The sequence below is a fragment of the Malurus melanocephalus genome, unplaced genomic scaffold (assembly GCF_030028575.1).
Source record: "Malurus melanocephalus ecotype Western Australia unplaced genomic scaffold, MMel_1.1 scaffold_126, whole genome shotgun sequence".
NCBI classification, from domain to species: domain Eukaryota; kingdom Metazoa; phylum Chordata; class Aves; order Passeriformes; family Maluridae; genus Malurus; species Malurus melanocephalus.
Window position 1 is genome coordinate 913,033 of NW_026623358.1, and position 17,899 is coordinate 930,931.

The 17,899-nt window shown below is 44.5% G+C and overlaps 1 protein-coding gene across 1 annotated transcript in view; it reads right to left on the bottom strand.

The window, feature by feature from the left end:
• NEDD9 (neural precursor cell expressed, developmentally down-regulated 9) overlaps nucleotides 1-14,030 on the bottom strand; it is a 37,121-nt gene extending 23,091 nt beyond the window's left edge. The window contains exon 1 of the mRNA XM_057370441.1: nucleotides 13,968-14,030. Within this exon, the coding sequence (XP_057226424.1) occupies nucleotides 13,968-13,979 (12 nt within the window). The 5' untranslated portion in view covers nucleotides 13,980-14,030. The remainder of the gene's footprint in view (nucleotides 1-13,967) is intronic.
• Nucleotides 14,031-17,899: the final 3,869 nt, after the last annotated feature.

Below are 17,899 nucleotides of genomic sequence, written 5' to 3' on the forward strand. Positions count from 1 at the left end.
TGCTAATCCACCAAAAAGGATATGCAGCTGTCTATGAGACTTATCTTTCCTCTGTCAAAGGAATAGCATCAAGTACAGTTTAGTGTTTTTATCTGTCGTATTTATCCTCCTCCTTGGACATATGAGAACGGTTTCTTTTATCATCCCTCACTTGTTACATCTTTCCCTGTTGACACACTGATGTTTTCCYGTCATCCCTGTGCTTCACAGAGGCAGAGACTTCCACTTGACCTTGCTCAGTGCAGCAGGTTGTGTGCAGGGCTGACGGGTKGACAGAAGGGGGATCAGCTCAGATGTCACATAAAAGGTAGGCGAACATGCCTTTCCCAAGACATACAGTGTTGAAATGCAGTGCACAAGATCAGTTTCCTCTTCTCTGAATGGGGATCAGCTTTCAAATGTATGAGAAACACTGGCTTTGCCTTTCATCAGCATCATTAGTGAGGTCAGTATAAATTAAGCTTTGGCTTGGAAAAGCAGGATTGCCATTTTGAACTCCCATGTAAACAGCAGCACTGGGGCCCACCATTCCCTCTGATGTATGTCTATGCAGCTCATCAGTCAACAACACTAAGAAATGAGAATATAGATAAACCACTGAGCAACTTCTGTCCGTGTCTTGGCAGGACTGTAAAACTATTATTTGAACACGGTCAAAACCAGTGATCTCTTCTTGAGCACTCCCTCTATGCCCTTGCCGTGCCAGGCTGCTTAACTGAATCCATGAAGCTTGGAAAAGAAAAGCCCCTGCCTAATCTGAATATTCAAGTTAATCTCTTATCCTTTTTACATTTCTTTCTAGCATGTCTTTCACAGGGGAAATCTACTAATGGGGCTGGCTGAACCTGTGCAATTTGCACAAGACTTTCACAGAGTAGTTGTTTAAAGGAGGGAGATTACAGCTGGGTGGGGGAGGCACAGACCAAGCAGGCTAAATCAATGATAAATTCCGATTCTTCTATTCTTTAGTGTTTAAAGGTATTTGAAAAGCTTGATTAGCTTCTACAGCAAAGCGATTCTCAGAACAAAGCTGAATTGGTGGTAGAATTAGAGCAGATAAAAGTTCCCATGTGCATTTTTTTTYCCAGCTGCTCATTATCTCTGTCCCAGTGACCGTCTCACCACCTGGCACGCAGCATGTTAACACTTTCTGGATGTGCTTCAAGAATTTCTTTGCTGCAAATAGCTTCAGATTCTCATTGTCAGTGTTAACTCAGGCACCAGTATGTGAATTATACTAATTGGATGCCACTTGTTTCACAGCCATTTCCCCAAGGCCTTTCAAGTAGCCCAGGGCCATGCCACCAGCACCAACCACTGATGGAGCAGCGAAGCAGGCAAAACATCCCTCCAAATAAGCACTGGGACCAGAAACACTAAGCCTGGTGCTTGGTGCCAGCAGCAAAGGCACTGCTCCTGCTTCAGCAAACCTTCTGCATTTTGAGCATTTCCCTGACTTCATTCTTCCTTCACAGAATTGCTTAATGCGACCTTGAGAAACAGTGTCACAGTCACTTTCATGAGTCAGCGAAGTCAACCTTGAGAAAAATGAAATCGTGACCACAGAAGGCCTCCAGGAAAGCTTTTGGAAACCACAGAGGTATCTTTAACCTGCAGTGGTGATCAAGATGGTAGTCTTTACTTTTCCACACACAGAATGAAGTTCTGATCAAAGATACCCYTCAGCACTTGTGGACCTTATCTCGACAGATTTGACAAATCTGAACAAGTTTTTGATTCTGTGGGCACTGCAGCCCATGTATCAGTAGTCCTTCTCATTGATCTCATCCTCTCAGAACTGAGGACAGTTACATGAAATTGACTGGACTTGCTCTGAAGAGGCATGGATCTGTCTGACAACCGGCACCAAGTAAGCACTGAGATCTGATATGAGAAGACAAAAGCACAGCAGTGACCTTTCTTTATGACTAAATGCTAAAAAAAAACCTTGGCCATTTTCTAGACAAATTGGGAATAAGAAAAAGGGCAATGAGAAAATTGTTTTGGAATTTGTTTTCACAACTGGCAAGCCGCACAGAAGTGCCTTTATATTTCTAATGAAAAAAAGGGGGGCACAGATGCAGAACTACAAGTTCAAGTTCTGTAAAGGCAGGGGGAAAATTACGTGATGCTAGATTGGGAAAACATTTTGGTTTGTTTTAGAAATCAGCTGTACGTCATAAAATGAAGATACTGGCAGCTACCAGCTTCTTTTAGTAAGACTAAGAATGAAAGTCTCTGTTGCTCTCCTTTGGTCCAGTTAAATTAACTGCATGATAGGTGCCGTGGTGCCCTCCTCAAAATCCCAAGGTACCTGTGGTCCCTGTGCAGCAGCGCCATTCTCCCCAGCCCCTATGCTACAGCAGCCATACTTCAAGTAATGAAGGCTTCACTACAACTCATGGTTGATTGGAAATACTTAGCTCAGCTTTTGTGTTCTCAAGCCTTACTAGCAATACAGGGATGTCTGGAAGTTGAAGCCAGGGTCAGGTCCCCCACTGTGTAAATGCTCTGAACAGGCAAAACAAAAAAAACCCCACATTTATTCTCAAGAAGCTTAAATTCCTCTTAACCTTGGGCTCATGAGTGCAGTAGAAAGCATCTTATGTAAAATCACTGCTCCAGTTCTCTGTTAAACACAGTGCTATCTCAGTTGTCAGCAGGTCACAGTGAAAGGGAGCTTGACCCTAATGACGGCTGCCTGGGGACTTTAACTGGAACATGCCGCAGGAAAAGGCTCAGCAGACTTTCCTGATGTCATGTGTCAGAAACTGTCTAAAAGAACTGGAACTGAAATGGATACTCTCTAGATTAAATGCAGATTACAATGCCCATGGTCCCAACTTTCTATTTCGGTTGAGACAAAAGTAAAGCTTTCAAGCCCTCTCTCTAGGTAAAGTGAACCTGGGATTTGAAACTTCTGTCTGAAGTTTCCTTTAATGCCATTTTAAGTCCATTAGATAAAAGCTGAAAAAGTGTAATTTGTATTCTCTGCGCCTTAGATTTTTCTTACTTTTGCATCTAGGATGCATGTTCTAGTGAGAAAAAAAAGATGCTGCTTTGAAAACTGACACCTATTCTACTTGCAGAACCCACACTAAAAAACAATAAGACTCTGTAAATAATTTTTCTTCTCAGATGCTGAAGGAATTACAGGCCAAATTCACCTGCAGAAATTAGGTCTATTGCAGAACTGCCAAAGGTATCTACTCTTTCCTTAGCCTATTGCAATTGATGGGTAACATGTCTGCAGCTGGATGAAGACACATGAAAATTCTTGGAATGTCATTATCTGTTTCAGTTGGCCTTCTCTGCAGTGAAGGGAACTGACAGAATTCTGTAATTCATAGTCTGGAGGATGAAGAGGCTGCTTGTTTATGAGGCAGAGCAGCAGAAGCAGGAGGAGGCAAAAGTTAAAGAGAGCAGTGGCAACATCTACTACTTCTGTTAGAGTAAACATATGCAGTGACGTGAGTAACGAGACTGTGTGAGGTGCCCACAGCCATGGAGGCAAACACAGGAATAATAAATTGCATGCTCTGAGATTAAACACAATGGTCTCTTTAAGGCCGAGTGCTGCTGTGCCAAGCTCCCAGCACAGGGCTGCCGACTTGACTACTCTCAGCCAGCTCCACAATGAATGAACRCTCGAGGAAAAGGTTCAACCAACCATAAGCTCAAAGAATTCCTGCCACTTCCCTCAAAGGTGCAGTGGGAGGATACTGATCCCCAGTCTGCTTGGCTGCGAGGCACATTGTTTGGTTCTGCTTTTTGTTGTTTTTTAATATTGCTTCCTATGCATAGAGTTCATGTACAAACAGAACTGGGAAAGTCGCCTCTGCTCTTCACTGGAAGAGGGTGGGACCCCTTTTTTCTATTATGGGACAAACTGTTTCTTAAAATGAGAAACAGCTTCTATATTTAGCTAGCTTGGGAGTAGGAAGGGAGGAACAGAGGAAGGAAAGGTGGGGGGAATATCTGTGAACAAACCAGTAGCTTAATTTTGGTTGGACCACTTTTAGTTATCCATCACAAAATATTTTTGATACAGATCCTCATCTTTCAGGTTTCTTAAAAATGAATCATTGCTACTGAGGGTATGCTTAAGCGCTGATGTACTATTGTAGAGTTGCATTAGGCCAAACAATAGCGATCTGCCTGTGAAACGAAAGGATTGATCTGAAAACCCTGTTAAAAATGAGTTTTACTGTGAGATACAAGGTTTGCCTACAAGCAGAACTAGTAGAAAAGAAGGAAATTTTAGCTCTGTTGTGCCTTCTGACAGAAAGGCTTCAGTGCAAGAGTCATTGGACAGTTTAACTTCAGTTCTTTTCAGCTCCCATCTCCTTTTTTATTTTCCACTGTCAGTGCCCCTGAAATAAAGAATTCATTGTGCTGTGTTGGCAAGGAAAGCAACTGTTGAGGCACAGTAGGTAACAGGTCTATCCATAACAAGCAACTTATCACAAAGGCTACTTAACAGAAGTTGACAGAGGTCACTGAATGCGACATTCAGCTTTGAAAAATGTCTTCTGCTGGTGTCCTCAAACCTGGAGGAAAGCAGTGTGAAGAGCAAAGGCAGTACCTGATACACACAAAGCTGTACTGGCACATTCTCAGACATGTCCCTGTGAGCAGTGATATGGGGAGTGGACTAAGAAACAGCACTGCTTGGCCGTAACAGCCCCCATCCTTGTAGAGACCTGGGACAACTCATTGCCAGCAACAAGCTGTGTGCAGATTCTTATTTTTCACCTCAAGCTGATGTCTACAGCTATGCAGAGGAGGCAGGAAGTGCTACCACAGCACATACAAAGGAGCCTCTGCACTGGCAGGGGGTGTGCAGATACTGCAGCTTCAGCAGCGGAAAGGCCCTGAGCATCCAAGTGAGCCTGCACCTGGCTCTAGGAACTCTGAGCTCCCTTGGCTCTCAGCTGATGACAAAATAAGGAGCCCACTTGCAAATGCTCACCATGGTAATGCTTCGGTTCACTCCTCAGGCAAAGCCCATAGTTCTGCTTTTCAGGCACTCTCTAGCTTTCTAACATCAAAACCCACAAGTTTTTGGTTTATGAAGATACTTCTCTGATCAAGCTTTGCTCACCCAAACAATTACAAGTCCTGCTGGATGGAAATTAAGGCAGTTTTCTATGCACAAGTTTGGAAGACTGGCTTCACAGCTAATGAGAGAGCTATGAGCCAACAGCCTCAGCAGAGCCCTAAGGACAGATCTTCATCCCCCCTAAGCATCTTTACTCTCTGGTCCTGTGCATCTCTGGAACAGAGGCTGTCAGTCATGCTAAAGCACACCAAGCTGCCTGGATGCTGTGATGTGGAAAACCTTAGGTCTGCAGGGCAGAGAGGGAAGTTATCCAAGCTGTCCCAGCCCCTCTGTCTGCATGAGAGGCCTCATTTTCAGAGTTTGCCCTGYTGGGATTTTTTGGTAGTGAGACAAGTTACACAGAAAATTAAGGAGGAAAAATGGGAACATCCTCTTGTTACTGGACCCCCCTTGGGCAAGCCAAAATAGGCACTGTGGATGGCTGTCATGCTCTGGGATATTCACTGCTGGCTTTTGCAGACATAACACTCCACCAAGCAGAGCAGGCTGGCAGCAAGCAGGCTGACCAAGGCTCAGGCACTTCACACTCCTGCCCAAGATGCTGATGTAGTCCACTGGTTCACGCAAAACTGGGATTCAAATGTGACACTAACATGTGAGAGACTGAAGGTGCTCTGTTCTGGGAATGTTTTTTTTGTTTCACCATAGCTGCTGCTCCTCCATTTTAAGTAAACATGACATACTTGTGCAACCTTTTTTTTTTTGTTGTTTTTTTTTTAAAGATAGTTGGCAAAGTAGTTTGCAAAACTGAGGCACAGCAGTGAACCTTCAGCTTGGGAGKGATCCAAATGCATGTCTATGAAAGAAGGAATTAGGAAGCTAGAATAGGTGTAAAAAAAGGAAAAATGTGAAAATAAAGGTTAGAGCAAAGATCCTACGTAGAGCTGCACTGCATCCCAAACAGCTCGGGCACGGCACAGCGCCCCAAGGGCAGGGGAGCGGAGCAGCAGCAGCGCCACTCCCTCCCAGCAGCAGCGCCGGGCTCGGGGGACGCGGCGGGGCCCGGCTCCGCTGGGAAAGGGCCCGGCTCCGCTGGGAAAGGGCTCGGCTGAGGTAACCTCCTTCGCCCAGCCTGAAGAACACCCCGGCACTGCTGCACGGCGCCGCCGGGCTCTTTGTGACAGCCACATCCACAGCGGGGCACAGCACTGACCCACCGATGACATAACCTGAGCTTATTCCTCCGCCCGCTGAGTTCCCGGGGTTTTACAGGAGTGCCCAAATACCGTTCTTTCTGCTCTTTCTGGGAATACAAACCACATCCCCTGACTTACCTTCAAGATCTATTAATACTTTGGGAAATTCCACCACACTTAACTCACTGAGTTTTCTGTATATATTTCACCCTCGTAACCGGTTTCCTTTCCCCCCACCCAAGGAAGGGTGTGATCTAGTTCCATGACTTTAAAAGGCCTTTTCAAATCTGTCTGAGGGCTGTGTGCCTTTTGTGACATCAACTGGGAGAAAAAAAAATCAAGCATGCAAACAATACCCTTAGAGTAAATATGATCTCACTGTGATTAAACCACAGCACATCAAAATCAAAAAGCAGATGTACAGCTTAACCTCTTTCCCTCRGGCAAGCAATTAAAAACTTAATGAAAGCAGATCGGATGTTAAATGCTAAAGAATTGAAGAAGCAGAGCAGAAGGGGGAAAAAATAGTACAGAAAGAAAGAATCCCAAAACGTGTGTTTTGAGTTCTCAGTTTTCCATTTTCTGGCATTTGTGAGCAGTCTTCTCCCAGACAGTTTCCTTAAAAAAAACCCCACACCCTCCGTCCAAAGTTAACCCTTSCCTCTGCAGCTCTGAGGAAACAATTACAACTTGACTGTCAAAAAATCACATCTGTGTAGACTATAGGACCTCAGTATTGCCACCAACTTACTTGTCTGATGTCTTCAGCTTTGAAAAGTATGATTTTCTAATGTTTTTTGCCCAAATCTAGAACTTAGATAAGTTGGGACATGCTCTTCTTCCCCCAAGTCTCTCAAAAAAATTTTGTTAGAAGGGAAAGCCACTCTATCAATTCAGTGTCACTATCTGGAGACAGCAGCTCCAACTTAGGATGCCCTGTGAATCCAGCTTACTAAAGAAAAACAAGCTCMGGAACCCCAATTTCCAGGCTCCTGCCAGCCCTCAGGAGGATGGTGGGAGGACAGGTASTGTGTTGCCTGTGAATCTGACTTCCAGGGAAGCCAAGCCTGGCTGGCAGCTGATGCTTGCCAGGACCAGAGTCCTCATTCTCCAGGGCAGCAGCCAAAAGTCAACAAGCTTCGCAGAACAGCTCGATTTTGGCAAGCTGGTATTTTCTGGGTAAGAACACCCCTAGAGAAGAGACATGGTGAAGSTGTAGATGTGTTTTAAGCAGTTCTGGGTACTGTGCTCAGTCTCAGACTGAAACTTAACTCCATTCTTGATCGTGTGAGAGATTGGTTTGGGCAGTTCCTGGGCTGCAAACAAAATAAAGCAGYATAAAAAGAGAGAGAGAAAACAAAAGAAGGTATCTGCCTGTAAATTTTGCCCTTCTGTAGCAGTAAAAATTGGTTTATTACCCTAAGCACTTTAACTGGATGTAAAGTCCACCAGACAAGGGCATTCATGACCCTACCTGTATATTAAACAAGCTGTATATCAAACAGAGTGCACATTTCTAGTTGTCTTGCACTTAACTCCTTGGATCAAAAACTTATTTAGAAAGAGAATTATTGATTTTTTATAGTCTGTGTCATCCTCTCTCTGTCTGCAATCAAGCAGGTCATTAACCGGAAGAACTGTGATTTACTTTTAGGGTCCTTCATCATTTTCTAAGATTTGTTGTTACYGAATGATTCATGGTATTGCTATTGCTAAAATTTTCAACTTTGCTGTTGATGAGTCCTGCTTAAGAAAGAGCTTCTGATGTGCTGACTCCATTCCTGTAGGGTAAACCCATTCTTATTACTCTTCCTTTTCCAGGCAGGCTGATCTACTCTGACTACAAATAAAGTGTTTTTAAAACCAACACAAAAACAGAGAGGTGAGAATTGGCCTCATCCCTGTAGAGAAAAAAAATACACAACTTTTGTCATGCTAGGCACTTGTGTTTCTAGGACTGCAAACTATAGCTTTAGCAGTCCTGCTTCATGTCAAATGCAAGCTATGTCCAAACCTGCTGTGGAAAAATGAGCTCCTTAAAAATTAAGACAGTTTCCACTACTGCAATGTCTAGACCAAAAGGCAAAAGAAAACGGTCACTTGCCAAGAGCAGGCTGTGATAATCAGGCAATAACATGCAGAGGCTGCACTCCTGAGCTGCTGTRAAGTGACCCAGCTTCACTGATGCTGAGAGCCATTTACAGGTGGAGCTTTACTTAGAAGCAGCCTGACAATAAATATTGCTGAATACTTGCCATAAATAGAATTTGATAGTACAGTCACAGATGAGTGTCTGATCAAGCCTACTGAAGGCTTGGCCTAAAGCACCTTTCARGGGCYRGASTAGTGCTCTACCAGGTAGATGTGCACTGCTTTCATGGATGCTCAGAAAGCATCTGTTACGTAGAGAAACCTCTTGAAAAGCAACTTACACATTTATGATTCCAAATGTCACTGGAAGTGGGTTCGTACAGAGACGTGYGGACTTCAATGTCCTAAGAAGTTCGGCTGCTTGTCTCCATCAAGTGCGGCCAGAAATGGGAACAGTACAAGATAAGGGCTCTATACAAGCATTGCAGCTAMGGCAGGGACTGTGCACACTCCTCTTAAGTGCTTATGTTGCTTTAAAAATGGAATTAAACTCTGGACCTCGGGAGACAGGYGAGTTCCTAATTGCTGTTGGTATGAATAGGATTTAAGTACTTAAATGCCGTGATAATTTAGTCCAAATAAAATAAGTGAGACAAAAGTGACTTCACACTGGCCCTTAAGTGACCTAAGCGCATMTCTTGTATGCAGAAGGCCCTAACATCTTTGATAACAGCAACATGACAAGTAGGAAGCTTTGTGCTCCCGGTTTTCTACGTTTTTTGTATGTATCAGCTGCATCCGGCCTTGCTGCAATTCCTCTGGTGTTTATAATGGAGCACAGGCAACACAGTGATACAAATTTCTCCTGGGACACCACACGCAGGAGTTCAATGTTCAGTGATAGACACCAATGCAAGTATAGTCTTTTCTAACCCCACCTGGTGCTGGGCTTGAGACCATTAAGATTCCAGTTTTGTCTGCAGTTTRTGCTCCAACACCTAACAAGTTCCATGAGACTTTGAAGTCTATAGCCTATATTCTGCAAAATAGGAGAGTTCTGCAGCCTTTCTAGACCAATAGACACTGAAATGTGCTTTCATTTTCCCTTTGCAGAAGATGTTCCCATAAAGTCTTAATTGTTAGACAGTTTTCCTGCTCTCTGATCTGGTAGGTACTCCTCAATGAGATCTTTTGATAGTATGGCACTGTTTGGAATCAGTAGAACTGAGTCAAGATATCTCAAGGCCTAATAATAGTCTAATGTGCCTGCAGCCTCTAGCAGGACCTTAAAAACAAGAGTAAACTTTCCCCCCACTGATAAACATCTAATGCCTCTTGTGCTATTTAGAGTCAAACTGAATTGGAACTATAAAAAAAAAATAAGGAAGACTGTTCATCTGGTAGTTCTGCTTCCCCATCAAATACTAGAACTACTGGACAGGGAGAGATTAGGCTACCATTTATTTCTGATTAAATAGATTTACAGCTACATTACTCAGGAGCAGCAGTTGGCACAAAAACATAGAAGTTTAGAAATCAGGCAAAATACATGAATGCTGTCAACTGTAATGCTTTGTAGTAGCTCTTCTTCCTCTGAAACAAGCCCTGTAACATCCCTAAGCCTCAGCATGTCCATCTGTAGAATCAAATTMAAGCACTTTGCTGTCCTACCAAGACTTTGATAGGGCAAGTGAGCACAATTGTGGGAGTTTCTCAACTGCCCTGGAGTATTAAGACACTTACCTCTATCAAGTATACAAATACAAATCTACAGCGGGGCTGGGAGGGAAAGGAGGGCACMCAGAGGCTACAGCAGGAATCTGAAAGCGACTGTAGCCCTCCAAGCTTTGTGAAGGGCCTTCTACCTGCAGATGCAGTCCTTCTACCTGCATCTCACTGGTGCTGCTGCTAAGGCCTGACCCTGCTAGACCTCGGCCACCTCATCCCGTACAGGCACACATGAGAGAAAAATCCCAAAACTTCCATTCTAAACTTACGACAGTAAGAGACGGCACAATCTTGGATAGGCTCTCCCCTTGTTGATTTGTCCCTCTCCTACTACATTTCACAAGATTTTACAGGTCCTGTTTACTTCTAAGTTTGATTGCCACCCTGTGAGTGCTGAGATACTGAAAAAAAAAGTGAAACAGAAAAGGAGTGACGAATAAATGAAACAGAGGATTTGGTTAATAAAATATAGACACTTCTTTTCCTTTTACATAGTCCAACACTCAAAGTCTTTCATTGCCAGGGTTACAAGCAGCTTTTCACAAGCATTTCTGGTTGGGAATATTGTGTTTCTTCCCAGGGACRCTATTTTGTTTGTCTTGGCGGGCAGACATTGTAATCAGGTCTGTRTATTGCAGGACTGTGCCTTAGCACAAATGACAGGCATTTCAAACCCTATTTAGGTTTCCTCCTTGCCCAACAAATTATCTAAAAATAGATAATCAAGACCTCATACTTTACATCTACGTCATTCCTTTTGGCTTAAATGAGGTAAGGAATGTAGAGTTTTTTCCCTCTCCTCTTTCACTAACTGTTGGSAAGTTTTAGTAAACAGGTAAGTCCCCTTTTCTTCCTTCCTTCCCCCTCGTATTTTGTCTTGTATGTGAACAGCCACCAAGCTACAAAAGCCTTGTTATGACAATGTCTTCTCCCTTTTGCTTCTGTTACTGCCTGGGATAAGAGCACTGGAATTGGTGGTCAGGTATGGCCTCTCCCAGCCATGTCCTTCACTGATCATGGTAATCCACTGGTATTTCTGTTCCCACACAGTAAGCTGTAACTGCTCCATCCTTGGAATCACAGCCTGGGTTTGTTTTCAGAAAAGGCTGACCCTACCTCCAGGATTACAGAATACWGGAATAGCATCCTGTGAGAACTTGATGGGATGCAGTTTTGTTGTACATGGGGATTTAACACAAAAGCAAGCTGTTGTCATCAAAGAACTGAGGTGTTACCCTAATACAACTGCACCCCTGCAGGAATTAGTTTCTGAAAGTTGCTTTAGACAAATAGGACTAAGAATACTCCAAACCATCACAAGTATTTCTCAGGCTTCACTTTTCCTGTCTTTCCACAGCTCAGCAAAAACAACTTCTGTGTTCTCAGGTATTTAAGTAGCACATRAATGGGAGAACAGGACCTAACAAGGAGTCAAATTTGTCTTTGCTTTAAATAGTCACATAATCACTGAATTTCACACACATGCAAAAGATAGACAGTGGCATAGAGACATATGTAAGGTAAAATTCTGAACTTGCTTAAATCCGTAGGGATTTTCCCTTTCAGAGGATCCAGAGTAAAGAATTAAGATGGAAGAATGCTTAAAGAGTGAGATGGACAATAAAGAAAGCTTAGATGATGGAAGAGAGGGAGGGAACAAGTTTTGAAAATGTCTGAATAAAAAATGTGTAGACTGAGTAGCAGAAAAGATTTCTAGACCAGAAATGACCTTGGGTTTAGTCACACTGAAAGCAAAGTCATGAGTGATGGAGAGACACATTCAGGGTCTCACCCATAAATCAGTTCCTGCTCTGTCCTACTGTTAGAACTCTGAATTAAACTATAATAAGCATTTCAATTATATCTTTAAACGAGGCCTTRCGGACTATCACAATGAAAGTAAAGAATGACAGGCCCCAGCATAACACAGGGAGCAGCTCAACAGAGCCAAATTTGCACCTGCATGCTAAGCCTCCTCTGAAGGGACAGTATGTCCCCAGGCAGGCCATGTTCCTTTATTTCATGTATACAATTAAAAAAAAATTCCTATAGGAAGATAAAAGAAAGAGAGAAAATAAAGAAATAACAAAGACTGAATGCGCAAGAATTTCCTTATATCTTACTCCAGGAATAAGAAATAGATCTAAGAATGTTTGTCCCAGTTAAACAGTGTAAGTAACTACTTCACATTTCCCAAGGAAACACTGCAGTCCAGCAAAAAGGTTTTTGAGGCCAAACTCCTCAATTTTATTTATTTTTTTTTTTTAATGGCTTGCTCTTTCTCTGTCTAGCCTTCTCTGTCTAGAATTATGTAATCACAAACCCTAATCAAAATGTTCATTCCCACAAGAGAGGGCGAAGGAAACATTACAGAGCAGGGAAGACTTCCCCCTTTTGAGCCACCTTATCGGTCCCTATTCTTGCAGTGCCACTGGGGTACATACAGGAAATCAGGAAGCTGTATAGCTATGAAGGACATTATTCTGCCACTGGGATACAAGTGTTRCTTGACCATGGGCAGTATGAAAGCCATTTGTGAGCTTTGGACTAACAGGGACACTGCTCTTCTACCCTCGAGTGCACGGTATTTTTTTGCTCAGAGTAACAGCTTCYCTAGGCAGGTATAAAGTCTACCTGGAAAGATTAGAGGTGGAATAGATAATAGAAAAGAGATAAATCTTATCTCAGACTTCAGATCAGYTGACTGAGATACGATTAAAAAGAAAAGCCATCATATCCACATCAAACTTGTCAAAGCCATGGATTACTACCTTTGTCGACATCTAACACAACTTCTTTTTTTCCTTGTCTTTCCTAACCACTGTGAGATGGAGAAACTAACAGTAGCTCTGGAAACTTAACCGTAACCTTTCCCAAAGTTTGGCTTGAGAGACCCTGAAACTTGGTCTGAGCTCAGAGATGTATAGAAAAGCATAAAAATCTGTGCACATTTACCTGGGTATCATTCATAATTCTCACACACAATGCTACATTACTAGCACTCTTTCACACTACGCTGCTTAAGTTCAGTACTCAACTTCCAAAGCAACTGAGTCTCCAAGTAAGTATATAACGTGTGACATTTCTAAAATCACCTTTTTATTGACACTGAAGTTATTTTTGGCAGGGGAAGGAAAGTTTTTCCCTCCCTCCCCCTTTTTTTTCCAAACACACAAGATTACGGTATGTCTGTACAGTAATCTAATGCCCCGTGGGCAATTCTGTACCTCGCCCAGATGTTTTTGAGTAATATTAGGATGAAAGGCTCCACATTTGTGTCTTTTGAAAAAAAATCCCGAACAACTAACCACCAACCCCTCTGGTAAAAGGTTGCTAAGAGCGATTATTTAATAAGAAGGGATGATAGAATCTAATAAGGGAGATAGGCTACTCCTTTTAAAAAAATGTTAAGAGGTTTTTTTTTTCCCCCTCGCTTGTGACCCATCAAACATCCCGCACCGCGGCAAGGAAACATCCACAAACGCTGGAAAGGGGGTGACTGAGCTCCCGGGAAGGATCGGCGGTACCTGCTGCCAGCAGCGGGAGGTCACCACACACCGCCCCGCCACCTTTCCCGCGATCCCGTGCCTGCCCCGTTATCCAGGGCCGGCATCAGCGGGAAAAGCGAGGGAAGCCCTTTCTTCCCCCACCACCAACACCGACATGGGGGTCCCCGCAGCCCGTTCCCTTCTCCGGCCCTTCGTTTCCCACTCCCTGCGGACACCTCCCTTGGGGCTCTGCGGGAGGGGAGAAGGGAGACCCAGCCGCCCCGCGCGCACACGGCTCGCCTTGAGGGGGTGCGGAGGGGATCCCCGAGCCGTCCGACACCCCCTTCCCACCCCAGGCTGGGGTCCCGGCCAAGCCCCGCGCCCCGCGGCCGCAGCGCTCACCTTGTACTTCATGGCTGCGGCGCTCCCTCACCCCGCGCGCGCTACTCCGCGCCCCGCCGCATCCCCGCGCGCTCTGCGCGTTCCGCCGCGCGCCGCCCCGCCAGCCCGCGCGCTCATTTGCATAGGCCAGCCCCCACGTGCTGCGTTCGGCCCCAGCCGGCCCCGCCCCCGCCCCGCCCCCTCCCTCCCCCGGCCGGGCCGCTGTGGCGCCGCCGCGGGTGGCGCGGGGTGGAGAGGGAATGAACCCCGGTTCGAGACCGGGCACGGCACCTTCGGGCGCTGCTCTCCGCCGATGTTCGGCTGATGCCTGATGAGTTTTGCTTTTCCTTTTTACGCTTTCTGTACCCTCTATCCATCTGCCTATACGCCTTAGCCCACATGTTTGTAATTCCTGAAGCTTGATATTCCAGCTTAGTTTAGGAGTTCTGCTGGGCAGGGAAACCAAACATCCTGAGGAAGGAGTCAGTGTRCMCTGTGCTATCTTAAACCTGAGCCTCCAGCCTTGGGTGAAGCCTTCTGTGCAGAACATCCTGTGTAAACTGGGCTCTGGCCTCATCCAGGGGAAGACTCATTAGAATTACTGCATTTGTTAAGTTTCTTATTGGGGAATCCTAGATAGATATGCTAATTCCTGAAACCTATAAAACTTGTATCTTATTGGGGAATCCTAGATAGATATGCTAATTCCTGAAACCTATAAAACTTGTACCCGTGCTGTACACAGGGGTGCATTTTGCCATCAAGTTGTGCACCTGGGATCCCAAATACTGAGGTAAAACCCTTTTTATCCCCTTAACCGTGTCTGTGTCATTATTAAAAACTGGCCTTTCAAGGCAACATGGGAAGAGGGAGCCCCACACAGAGCGAGGGCTGCCGGCGCTGCTCCCCGAGACCCCCGCCCGTGCCTTTTTAAAGCTGCTCGCCTCGACTTTTCTCCGGTGGAGAAAGACCTGGGGGTGCTGGTCAACAGGGGCTGAACAGGATCCAGTGGGTGCACAGGTGGCCAAGAAGGCGAGTGGCATCTTGGCCTGTATCAGCAATAGTGTGGCCAGCAGGACCAGGGGAGTTATGCCTTGTGTTGGACACCGGGGAGGCCACACCTCAAGTCCTATGTCCTCTYCTGGGCCCCTCACTGACAGACAGATCTTGGGGTGCTCAGGCATCTCCAGAGATGGTGATGGGTCTGGAGCACAAGTCCTGTTACGGGAGACTGAGAGAGCTGGGGGTGTTTAGCCTGGAGAAAAAGAGGCTCGTGGGGGGGACCTTATCACTTTCTGCAACCGTCTGACATGAGGTTTTACCAGCCTCAGGGAGACCAGGGAGCTGGTCTCTTCTCCCAAGGCAACCAGCAGCAGGACAAGAGGACACAGCCTCAGGCTGCTCCGGGGGATGTTCAAGTTGGACATGAGGAAGAATTTCTTCACGCAAAAGRTGGATAACTCACTGGAATGGGCTGCTCAGGGAGGTGGTGGGGTCACCAACCCTGGAAGTGTACAAGAAACAGTTGGATGTGGCACTTAGTACCATGGSCTAGTTGACATGATGGTGTTTGGTCAAGGGTTGACTCGATAATCTCAGAGATCTTTTCCAATGTAMTTGACTCTGTGATTCTGTAAACCTTATCTGTCCACTCTTCCCATAGCCACTTTTCTCACATGCAGCTCTTGGAGGGGCTGAACACTGCTTTGTTGCTGTCTTTGCAATTATTTTTGTYCTCATTTGTCCTCAGAAGATGAACTTTTTTAACTACTACTACTCAAATCAAAATTCCAAGTGTTCACTTTGCCTGGCTGCTATTTTAGCACTGATTAGACACCAGRGGCCGAGAATGCTGTAATGGTCTGGAGATGTCCATTATAAAGGGTGKCCATGGTAAATAAGGATTATTTGGAAGAGAGTAATAATTAACTCTGGTATCTTGGGAACAAGAAAGAGCAGGGGAAATAGATGTGTGGTGATCCTCCATGCTTTTCAAGTCAGATCTCTTAATCAGGCATGATTATATKCTGCACATAATAGGAATCTTTGTGTATGGGACATCCTCCAGCTTGTTTAGAGGAACAGGAAATGAATTCCCTCCTTTTTGCCCGAGTTGGATCTTACCCAACGTTTTTAGGTCACAGATGGACTCAAGGCTATTTCTAGTGGCCTGAGGAAAAATAGCAAAGAGTAATCTTGTACTACTAGATTACAAACATAACTGCATTCCATAGTACAGTGTTATCCTTAAATTCTCATGTGATTAATTCTCTAGAGAGGGATCCTATTGCTAAAATGGCTTCTTGACTGATAAAGAATGTCATACTTTATCTGCAATCTCCTCTGTTCTCTAATTCCAGCATAAAATATGTGTCTGTACTGTACAAATTTACTAAATGAATGCAAAAATACCCTTTTTCTATGCTGTCCTCTTGACTCCACATGCCTTAATAGCTCATGGATGTGGGTCCCTGTCAGTACAAAAGATGTCTCAGAAATTAGTGAGAAGAGTGAGCTCCTCCTTTCTGCAGCGCAGAACAAGCCACTATGGCTGGGCTGCAGCTTTGCCGGTCTAATTTTTCTTTGGGCCTGTCTTTCTGTCCTTCTGTTTTTCTTATTGCTGTTGATTCTTCTGATTTCCCAAGAAGAAACAGATGATACTTTATATGGACTGGGTTTTGGGCAACATTGTTTTAAATCGGACACCAAAATAAATTTGGGTGGTTTCAAAAGAATAAAACTCACTTGTATGCTGTGTCCTTAGACACTTTAATTAAGAAAATAATTCTTCTAGTGATTGTGTATAACCAGCTTACTATCAGGAGAGTGCAAATCTCTTTGGAGCATTTCTGGAAGAGTTAAGAATCAGAGAACCTTCGTTTTTCTTTTTGCGTGTTTTTGCCCTTCATACTCCAAGTAGAAAATTCCWTTTAAGTACAGAAGATGCCATGGCTAAGGTGTTATCTTGGTATTGGACTAGCATCCAAATCCCCTGCTGTGAATAAACTATGTATAATCTCTTCCCAGGGCACCATTTCTGTGAAGATAAATGCATAAAGGAGTCTAAAACCACATCAACAGGAACCAAATAAGTACTGGAGTAAAAAAATAAGACAAGTATCGTSATATTTCTGACTTCACCTATATTTAAACTCAGAGTGCATCTGGTTTCCAGTAAGCCCACAAATGGTGGTACTTTCATGTAATTGGTGCTTTTTCAGAACGCGTTACAATCACATTATGAAACCTAAACACATTTGAGAAGCTGTGCCTTCTGGTTTTGTTTTAGCTTGCACTGCGTTTAATGTGTGTAAAAAGTCCCTGACTTTTGGTTTYAATATGAGGTAACAGATGTGTTAATATGAAGTTCTCCTTGGAGTGTTCCTGTGTGCATATTGTTTTGTCTTTATTGCTCTCCGTAAGTCACATTAAATACTTTTACTTAGATGCTGCTGGAATGACACTTTGGGCACAAACCCACAACATGTGTCAGTGTTGGTAGCTGTGCTTTACAGCTCTGAAGGAGCAGGTACAGGAGCTGGTGTTTTACAGAGAGAGATTGCCATCACACASCACCTGCACAACAAAGTCTCACTGCTCATTTCATTCGCCCATCTTCCCTCCCCCTCTCTCACCTACTCCGTTTACCTTGAGGGGGTTTTTAATTTCCCCMAGGGTGACACACTCCCACTCAGTGAGACACTTCCAGCAGAGCTGGCAGCATGGCAGAGCTCCACAGTCTATCACAGATACCAGGAACTGGATATACCTTGAAAGGGAGATTTGTAAATGYGATCCGCTAAGCTGAACGCGTTGCTGTGAGAAGTGGGGATGGCGGCAGGCATGTTTGTGGTTAGTGTGCAAGCGCTCTGCTGTTCCTGGTGACCTTGGCGGTGGCTGTGCCTTTGCTGTGTAATATTGTATTTCAGGCACAACCTAGGAAAGTTTTGAGT